The sequence below is a fragment of the Parasteatoda tepidariorum genome, chromosome 2, assembly GCF_043381705.1.
Source record: "Parasteatoda tepidariorum isolate YZ-2023 chromosome 2, CAS_Ptep_4.0, whole genome shotgun sequence".
In the NCBI taxonomy this organism is placed as follows: domain Eukaryota; kingdom Metazoa; phylum Arthropoda; class Arachnida; order Araneae; family Theridiidae; genus Parasteatoda; species Parasteatoda tepidariorum.
In genome coordinates, this window is record NC_092205.1 from 100,470,596 (window position 1) to 100,480,864 (window position 10,269).

A 10,269-nucleotide genomic window follows, 5' to 3' on the forward strand; every position below is an offset into this window, starting at 1 on the left:
GGTTGTTTAGGTTTGAAATGATAATAGTAGTATTTAATTTACGTCGGAAAACTAGATAGTAATAGTACTTTTACAGACGTCGCACTAGGACTGCACAATGAGATATTGGAGACGAACTAAATATTACTATTATCTAGTAGTATTAATATTACTATGACATAATCTCAAGGATATAACTAGATATTAGTATGGACTGCGTTTGAAAATTTGCAGTAAATAGAATTTGTTCTTTTTTAAAAGAAGATTTTTCGTTCCTGTGAAGTTGAATTAATTTAAAACTGACATCAATAGAATGGAGTTAGAACTAAAAAGAAGAATTTAAAATTTGGCATTTCTTAAATATTAGAAATAAGCTAAACAAAACTTTCAAAACTTGTAACTACTAACAAACTCTAAGTCAGGAATGACTTGACATTCTTCAGAAATGTAATATGCCAAACAAAATAATGCTTGGAAATGTTGAAAATTTTGTTTAGTATCCTAATATTTTACTTCAAATAGTATGATTTGATATAATCATGTTGGGAAAGTGCAAAGATCTGTTCTTAAATATCTTTTAACAACTTTTTTTCTAATTTTATTGCCCAAAAATGAATAAATTTTAAATCATAAGCAGTTAAACTCACAATACAGTTTTATCAAAACTATGGGTTTTTGGCAGTTTTTGACATGACGGTAAAAACCATGGTATAAACCGGTAAAAACCGTCATGTGTCAAAAACTTGCCAACCTTGATTTTAAGCCCATACAGCAATTGACTCCTAAAAGAATATGTCTGCTGGGTAGCAGGCCATTTCGGGTAATGAAACAGCAGACAACGTGGCTAAATCAACAAACAACCCTCTTACCTACACAGATATCAAAAATGCGATTGACAATAATAAACAGCATTTACACTGACAAAATGATTGGGAAAATGAAATAAATTGCGTGACATTAAACAATCTACAGAATTTTATAAAAACCTAAATATTAGTCGAGAGCAAGAAGTAATATTAAATCGCTTGCTGATGGGTCACACTCGAATAACTCATAAACATCTTTTATTAAACAAACCCGAATGTTCTCATTGTAGAGAACTGAACATATTTTAACCGAGTGTAACAAATTTAAAGCGCAGAGATAATGCCATTTTGGTAGCTTTAATCCATGACTTTATTAATTGGGAATAAACCACACAATAACATTTTTTATAATCTAAGGGACATTGGTTATCTATGGGAGATTTGTTACGTGACTCTCATCATCCTAACAGTTTTGCATTTTTACGTGCTATTAGCATTTTAAATTGTATATAAGTTTATTCTGTTCATGAATTTATTCATTTTTAGAAGGATATTCTTACTTTTAAACTAATTTACTGTGTTTTAACTTTGACGTGATTTTAATTCAATATTACCGTTGATTGTTTCGATATGATTTTATCAATTTTTAAGTATATTTAGGAAAATAAGAATGCACTTCAATTTTGACATGTATAAACATATTGTTTGGCGCAACATGTCCACATTTGGATTTTGTGCCATTAAACTCTACGTTCAATCCAATCCTAAGGGACATTGGTTTTTACATATCAATTTAGCTGTAGCAGAATGTTTCTTATAAAACAAATTGTAGGTGCGGTATGGCCAATAATTCTTAATAAACTAAACCAAACTAATCTAATTTTTTGATCCTTGGTAATGTTCCACAAGATATTCATCCAAACGTAAATTGATTCTATACATTTCATTTATTTTAGAGTTTTCTTGTCCTGAAATTATGATGCAATCAATTTAGCTATTCAGTGGCAATTATTTTGTTTTTCCCTAATATATTAAGTATAAGAAGTATAAAATTATTACAGATTAAGTATGCGAAACAGAGTTTACATATATTAAGTATTCTAGGCATATAAATTATTTAATACAGGTTAAGTTAACGAAACTGAATTTAAATATTAAGTATACAAATTATTTAAATATTAAGTATACAAATTATTTAAATATTAAGTATACAAATTATTAAGTAAACAAGTTGTTAAGTAAACAAATTATTAAGCATACAAATTATTTAAATATTAAGTATAGTTTAGTTAATACACGTTAAGTTTACGAAACAGATTTTACATATTAAGTATACAAAATGTAAAAAAAATGAGTCATTACAAACTAAGTCCGGAAAACAGATTTTTCATACTGAATATTCGAAGCATAAAAAAACTTGGTGCGTAGCGTTTTTAAAAAGTGTTTGAAGGTGCTTATTTTCGATTTTCGTTTTTTAAAAACCCATGAAGGTGCTTTTCTCATGGGGTGTGTTTAAAAAGAGCTTAATTTTCTCGTTTCGAAAATGAGTTTTTCGGTCCATAGCGTATGAAAGCGTCAATTATTTTACTCGATTGCTGAGATTATTGCACTTTCATGTGCAACTCTGCTGCATTTTGTAAGGCATTCTCAATTTCAAGCTTCATTTTCCACTCTCTGAAATCGAGCCGAAAAATATCTAGCTATTTTTATTATGATCATGTAAAGTATTTGAAAATTATTTTGCCTTTTGTTAATGTGTATAGTGCTTAAAAATATTTTTTGAGTGCTTAAAAAGTACTTAAATTGTGCTTATTTTTTGTTGAAAGAATTGGCTACGCGCCCTGAAAATAAAAAAAAGTTAATGCAGAGTAGGAAATAGATTTTACATTTAGTATACGAAATATAAAAAAAAATTTATCATTACAGATCAAGTATACGAAGCAGATTTTATAGTTTTTGTACATACGCGAAAATGGCCGACTTTTTCTTGATGCTAACTGTTAAGACTATTACAGAAAAACGATGATAGTTTCTAAATCGCTTTTCTCAAATCAAGAAGATCAACGACATTTTTTTTTCTTCATTTCAACGATTACATTCATAGAACATCACTTTAATAATTGGAAATGTCTTTTCGAGGATGTCATACAGGTGAAAGCGTTTTGAAATAACTACTGAGTTTAACCTTCAAATAAGAGTTTAAATAAAATAAATGAACATATAAATGGCGATCACGTACAGATCAAAGAAGTGTGTAATTTCTAGAAGAAATAAGATTACTCAACTCGACAATAATCAAAGAAAAGCGCATTTAACTAATTGACTTGAAATTCTTGGATTGAAGAAGAGGAGCACCACCCTGAAAAATACCCAAAAAAAACTTTACTTTTGAAATTATGGATGACAGCATAATTTTGAGTGCTTAAGAGGTCTCTATTATCGTCATCTTGGATTTTCGGTTAAACATTTAATTTGTGCTTTTTTTTTCTTCTTTCTTTTTGTTCTTCTATGAATTTCTCCTCAAAAACTTAAAACAATAAGATAATGTGATTTGTGGTTTTGAGTCAGTAATTTAAAACTACACGTTTTCTCAGAATTGTTAAGTTTTAATAGCCTAAACTAACAAAAACCGACTTGGATGACGCTAAAAAAATTCTTTTAACATTAATTGCGTAAAAACAAAGGTGCTGATCAAAAATCTAAAAACGAGGAACTGTATACTAATTAACTGCCTGTCTAAAAACAGGGCAAACTCAATTTATCTACCTATCTAAAATTGTTGATTGCAGAATCGTATTGTGATACGAAAAAAGAATCTAAAATACCGCACGCTTTCTATCTCAAATTGTGATGAATTGGCGGCCTTGTAAGTTATCGAAAGATACTGCAGCCGAAATAGTCTTGTTGGTAGAGCACTGGCCGAAGACTCCCCTAATAGTAAATGGTGACTGATGATCTGTTAGGTCACAAAGTCCTGCATGTTCCTATAACAAATTACACCTCTGGGGGTACTGAATTGGAGATTGATGGTTCCCTGGTTCTGGTCAAAATTATGATCTGTGGATGAATGAATGAGTCCGCCCTATGAGCGGGCGTGACAGATGGGTGTGGTAGGAGTCGAATTCTCGGCCATAGGTGGCGCCACTGGAAAACAGGAACAATCGCACCCCCAGTGCCGGACAGCAACATCGAAAGATACTGCCAAATAAAGTAAATCCGGGTGCGTAGCCAAATTTTTCAGCAAAAAATAAGCACTTTTCAAGCACTCAAAAACTATTTTTAAGCACTTTAAAAAAATATCTTAATTAGCTCCCAAGATCAGCGAAAATGTTAAAGATTTTTTGGTTTGATTTCAGAGGGGGTAAAATGAATTCTGAAATCGAAATCTCTTGCAAAATGAAACAGAAGTAGTAGTAGTTCATTTTACGTCACACTAGAACTGCACAATGGGCTATTGGCGACGGTCTGGGAAACATCCCGAGGACGATCCGAAGACACACCATCACAATTTTGATCCTCAGCTGAGGGGATGGCACCCCTGCTTCGGTAGCTCGACGACCTGCATGCGAAGTCGAGCACTTTACCGTAGATCAGTTTAACGAGGACCCAAACCGCACACCCTCGGTCCTTACGCAGACTGATCCAAGTGGTCACCCACCCACACACTGACCGCAGCCAGTGATGCTTGACTTCGGTGATCTGCTGGGTACCGTGTCTTAAAGATCAGTCCACTGCGACAGAGTTGCAGTGGACTGTGACCAAACGCAACAGAATTGCGCATGAGTGGGCAAAAATTCTTCTCACTGAATCCAGATCAGGGTGCGTAGCCAAATTGTTCAACAAAAAATAAGCACCTTTTAAGCACTTTTCAAGCACTCAAAAAATATTTTTAAGCACTTTAAAAAAAATATCATTAATTAGGCAGGGTTTGAAAGTTTTTGACAATTGATAGTTTTATCTTGTTTTAACCATCATGTCAACAAAAAAAAACTTTTGGCATTGTTTTTGACAATTGTCAAAAATCATGAAATTTTAAATCGGGTAAAACGAATGGCGTTTTCATACGCTACAGACTGACAATGTGCCTAAATAGATTGGGGTTGAATTAATTGTGAAAACGTTGAATAGAACAATGTGAACTGTGTCGTTTTGCATAATTCGAAGTGAAAATCAACATAGTAAGGGAAAAATCTCATTTAGAAAAGGGACAATTAAGCACCTTTTAAAAACCCCGAATGAAAAAAGCACCTGTAAGGGCTTTGAAAAAACGAAAATCAAAAATAAGCACCTTTAAGCACTTTTTAAAAACGCCACGCACCCTGATGATAAGCACATGCTGACCTGCAAGTATTTCATCAAACATGTCAAACGATTGGCGTTTTCATACTGTACGGACCGACGGTACGCCGAAATAAATTGAGGTTGAATTCATTGTGTTGTTGTTGTTCATTTACGTCGCACTAGAGCTGCACAATGGGCTATTGGCGACGGTCTGGGAAACATCCCTGGAGGATGATCCGAAGACATGCCATCACAATTTTGATCCTCTGCAGAGGGGATGGCACCGCCACTTCGGTAGCCCGACGACCTGCACGCGAAGTCGAGCACTTTACGGTAGAACAGTTTAACGAGGACCCATACCGCACAGCCTCGATCCCTACGCAGTCTGATCCAAGTGGTCACCCACCCGCACACTGACCGTAGCCAGTGATGCTTGACTTCGGTGATCTGCTGGGAACCGTGTCTTAACGATCAGTCCACTGCGGGACTGAATTCATTGTGAAAACGTTGAATACAACAACGTCTTTTTGCATAATTCGTGGCGAAAACCAACATGGTGAAGAAAAAAAAATCTCATTTTGGAAAAGGGAAAATTAAGCACTGTTTAAAGAAAACACCCAATGAAAAATGCACCTAATAGGGCTTTTAAAAACCGAAAATAAGAACCTTTAAGCACTTTTTAAAAACGCTACGCACCTTGTAAATACCCATCATCATTTTATTTGTGAAAATTAAATAAACAGGATTAAAAGCACATTTAGAATTTCACCAGTCGATCACCTTTCAAACCTCCTCTATGTCCCCCCCCCCCCCCTTTCCGAATTTCAAAGAGATGAAGAAATTATTGACATTTTTAACTTTTTGATTTCATGATAGCTGTCTTCTTTTTGTTATGTATCTTTCTTTTTCTTTCGCTTGAGGAAAAAACTTAGGAGTCTTTTAAGGGATCTTATAATAACTAATAAATTCGAATTCAGCGACTCACAATTTATGTTAATAAAAAAAGTTTCGTAAGATATTAAAATTTTATGTTGCTTTTGAGGTGAAGCTTTGTTGCTTGCTTATGTTGCTTTTGAGGTGAGGTTTTTATTCGCAAGGAGCTATCTAATAATTCGATTATCTAATCTTAAATAGGCTAATTAATTTGGGTAGACGAAATCTCCAGTCAAAAATAAGACGAAAAAACTGAAATTGAAAAAATTACGTTTAAAAACGTTCTATAAACGTTCTATGTGTGTATAAATTTTTACATCATCTAATTTTAAATGCAAAATCCAGAGTGTGGACAAAATTAGTCCAATAGTTCTCGAGAAATGAGATTTTAATTGCTTAGAAACAGTTCGGCTGATTTCGCTTCCTTTTGGTATTTTGTCATTTGAAAACGCATAACATAAAGGAAAAAAAAAAAAAAAATTCATTTCTTTTTNTAACTAATAAATTCGAATTCAGCGACTCGCAATTTATGTTAATAAAAAAAGTTTCGTAAGATATTAAAATTTTATGTTACTTTTGAGGTAATTTATTCGCAAGGAGCTATCTAATGATTCGATTATCTAATCTTAAATAGGCTAATTAATTTGGGTAGACGAAATCTCCAGTTCAGAAATAAGACGAAAAAACTGAAACTGAAAAAATTACGTTTAAAAACGTTCTATGTGTGTATACATTTTTACATCATCTAATTTTAAATGCAAAATCCAGAGTGTGGACAAAATTAGTTCAATAGTTCTTGAGAAATGAAATTTTAAAAAAAATAACTTTTTTTGAATTTTAATTGCTTAGAAACAGTTCGGCTGATTTCGCTTCCTTTTTGTATTTTGTCATTTGAAAACGCATAACATAAAGGCAAATAAGAAAAATTTCATTTCTTTTTTTAAATCAAAAATTAACTTGAAATGTTTATGACAACAATTTTGTATTATATAACTGCTTTTATTGTATAGCATAACGGCCAGCATTATGATTTGCAATGCGTGAAAGATGTTAAAAAGAAAGAATTTATTTTACAGGATTTCTCGTCGAATTTAAATTAAAAGAAACGATGGCGAAAATTTATTGGTTTTAATGAACAAAATGAAACGCCATTTTGTGAAAGCGCAAGATCGAAAAGTTGTTTCTAGTCCAGAGTCTACTCCTCTCTAGTTCAGACAAGAGAAAAAAAGGTCACATTGTATAACCATTATTAAGAAATCTAATTTGATTTTTTCTTTTTTTAAAGATTCAGTTGTTGTTTATTTCATACGCGAGTACAGGAAGGTTGCAATAAATTATTGTACGGCAGTTAGTTTTTATTTATTTTACATCCTACAAGAACATAAACAATTTAATAACTCCAAAACTAACTTGAAATTTAAACAAAAAAAGGCTGCAATTGGAAGAAGACTAATTTATGGAATAAAAAAAGATGGCAAAAAAAAAGAACATTAGGTAATCAATTTTAACATAAAATAACTATATCCAGCATCATTAATATCTTTATATCAGAATGCTCTTAAAACATTTCTCTAAAAATATGCATATTTTCATCTAAATTCGATAGTTTTTCTATAGAATAGTAGACTAATAAACATGTTTATGCAGTGGCATTAACCCTAATTCATTTGTAGATTATAACATATAATGACAAAAAACTAGATGAGACTACTATAACTAACTCTGTGTAAACGTACGTTGAAATTTCGCACCCACAGTTAGTTAAAATAGCTCAACATTGATAGAATTTATATCTGATACCGCAAGGCGAAGAAAGAAAAATAAAAAATTTTAGGGCACCCCAAGGTTGTTGAACCCATTCACATAAATCTCTAGACTGCTCACTTGTCATAATAAAATGAAGGAAGATTTATGTATGAACTGAAAGATTTTTATGATATAGGTAACATTCCTTTTATGTAAAAAGCTAAATTTCTTTTTCTTAGCTTTCATTTTAAATTGAAAATATGAAACATTGATTTCGCAACGAGATAAACTAATTAGGATATATTTTTATGAGGTAGTGACTACAAATTTATGAAAATCTCGATTTTTCCTCTTTCTTTTCACTACCCTTTTACAAACCCTGGTAATTCCATAACAAAATTATGTTACAAAAGAGGGGGAAAAATGGTTTACTATAGGTTGAGAAATCTTTTAATAGAATTAAACTTAATGACATTAGAAATGCGACGGATAAAGTTTTGTGTGCGACTTGGGAAGAATGCGACGGAAACTCATCACATGCTTCAAGACGACTTTAAGGAGGAATGCATTTCGAGATCTCAGTGTGGAAGGCTTCAAAGGAGGGTCAGGAGGTCACCGACGAGCCTTCTTCTGGACGCCCGACCCGATGAAAATGTCCAGCATGTGCGTGAAGTCAGACAGTCGGTTAAGCATTCAGGTAATCACCCTAAACTTGTCAAAATGTGTGGTACACATGGGATTGTCACGGAGGATTTGCAAATGCGAAAGGTGCCGAAAGTGTTGACGGAGGAGCAAAGAGAAGTTCGATGTTTTGCGCAGTGAAGAATTGCTGGAATCGTAATGTTGGTGCCCCAGCCTCTCTATAGCCATGACTTGGCACCGTGTGACTTTTTTTTGCTCCCCCGACTGAAAAGAGAGCTGAAGGGAAAGCACTGGGAGTCGGTGTAGAGCAGTGGTTCCCAACCTTTTGTGGACCATCGCCCCCCTTTTGGGGTTGGTTGAAACATATCGCCCCTTTCTCTTTTTGCTCAAAAAACCATTCATTGTTGCTTGTGAGCAACCAAACACTGAAAATATGCTATGTTATTTGATTTTAATTTAAATTGTAATGCGAATAAGGAGGCACATTTATCCTGTCATTTTTATCAATTCAAAAAAATTGTGCATCTTTTTTTTTAAAGAAATGATATTTAAAACGGAATAATCAAAACAAAAGTACATTTTTTTAAACTCATATTTTAATGTAATCAAGAAAAAGTTAAAACGTTAACAACTAAAATTTGTTAAAAAAAAATGAAGAGGGAGAAAGTACATTTTTATCACTTCAATGACTGCCCTGTCCTTAATGTATTTCAAGTTAAAGCTTGAATGTCAGTTTTTATGCTCGTCAGATTTAAACGCGGGTCTCCTTTGAAGCAAATGTCCAAGCTATCTCTTTGCTTTGTGAGCAACTGGAAGACAGAACTAAATCCTCTCTCCACTAAATATGTCGACGGTAACGAGATGAGGAGCGGCCAGTTTGCTTCCGCAATTGTGGATAAGTGTCCATAAGCTTTACCCAAGCTAACTCGTAACCGTAGTTTTTAAAGACGACTTAAGCCTCATAGTCATACTTCAAATCTAAAATCTCAGTCTACAAAGAGGAAGTGAGCTTATCCACAACTTCGAAAGAGAAAGGATCGAAAATCCAATCCGGAATTTCTAATTTTATCAAAGCTTTAAATCTTGATTCCATAACTGATCAAGGTGATCAGTAAAAATTAAGATTTTATTTTCAAGAATCTCGATATCTGCCATTGAACACTTTTTAAGAGTTGGAAATTGCAATAGCTCTTTGCAACCAATGTTTGACTTGTAGATATTAAACTTGACGATGAATGAAGATATGATTCCCTTAGCCTTGATAATGTTCATTTTATTTCCTTTAAGTTTAACGTTGATTTCCTTCATTTTTTTTTTCAAAACTGTGAGTGAGGTACGCAGTTTCCAACTTGCGTTGCTTCAAACTTCACTTAAAACAGGATCAGTGGCCAAAAGTTGACACGATGAATGACATGATGAATGGTGAGATAACTTCCGGTACTTCTTTTTAAGGTGACCCAGAAACCCAGTGTGACAACCAGTGATGGTTGGAGCACCATCTGTTGCACAAGCACTTACATTTGTGAGGGAAATTTCTTTTACCTCAGAATAATCTTTGACCAATTTAAAAATCGACGATCCTTTTGTATCTGTGTTCAAAGTTCTTGTAAACAACATTTCCTCGTTAATCTCCTTACTCTCATTTATGAATCTCACGTAAGCTAAAACAGCTTTGTTATCTATCACAGTTGATTCATCAATCTGCAACGTAAATTTACCTTCTTTCAGAAATTTGATGAGTTTTGATTCAACGTCGGCGGCCATCTCATCAATACGCCTGGAAACAGTATTATTGCTCAGAGGAACAGAGTGACTTATCAGATTTCCGCCTGCGATACCAAAACGTATGACGAAAACGATCCTGCACTTGAATTTTTTTTTA

The 10,269-nt window shown here is 33.4% G+C and overlaps 1 protein-coding gene across 1 annotated transcript; it reads right to left on the reverse strand.

The window, feature by feature from the left end:
• Positions 1-9,746: 9,746 nt before the first annotated feature.
• On the reverse strand, positions 9,747-10,151 carry LOC122271174 (zinc finger MYM-type protein 6-like). Its single transcript, XM_043051538.1, has one exon. The coding sequence runs from the start codon at positions 10,149-10,151 to the stop codon at positions 9,747-9,749; it is 405 nt and encodes a 134-aa protein (XP_042907472.1).
• Positions 10,152-10,269: the final 118 nt, after the last annotated feature.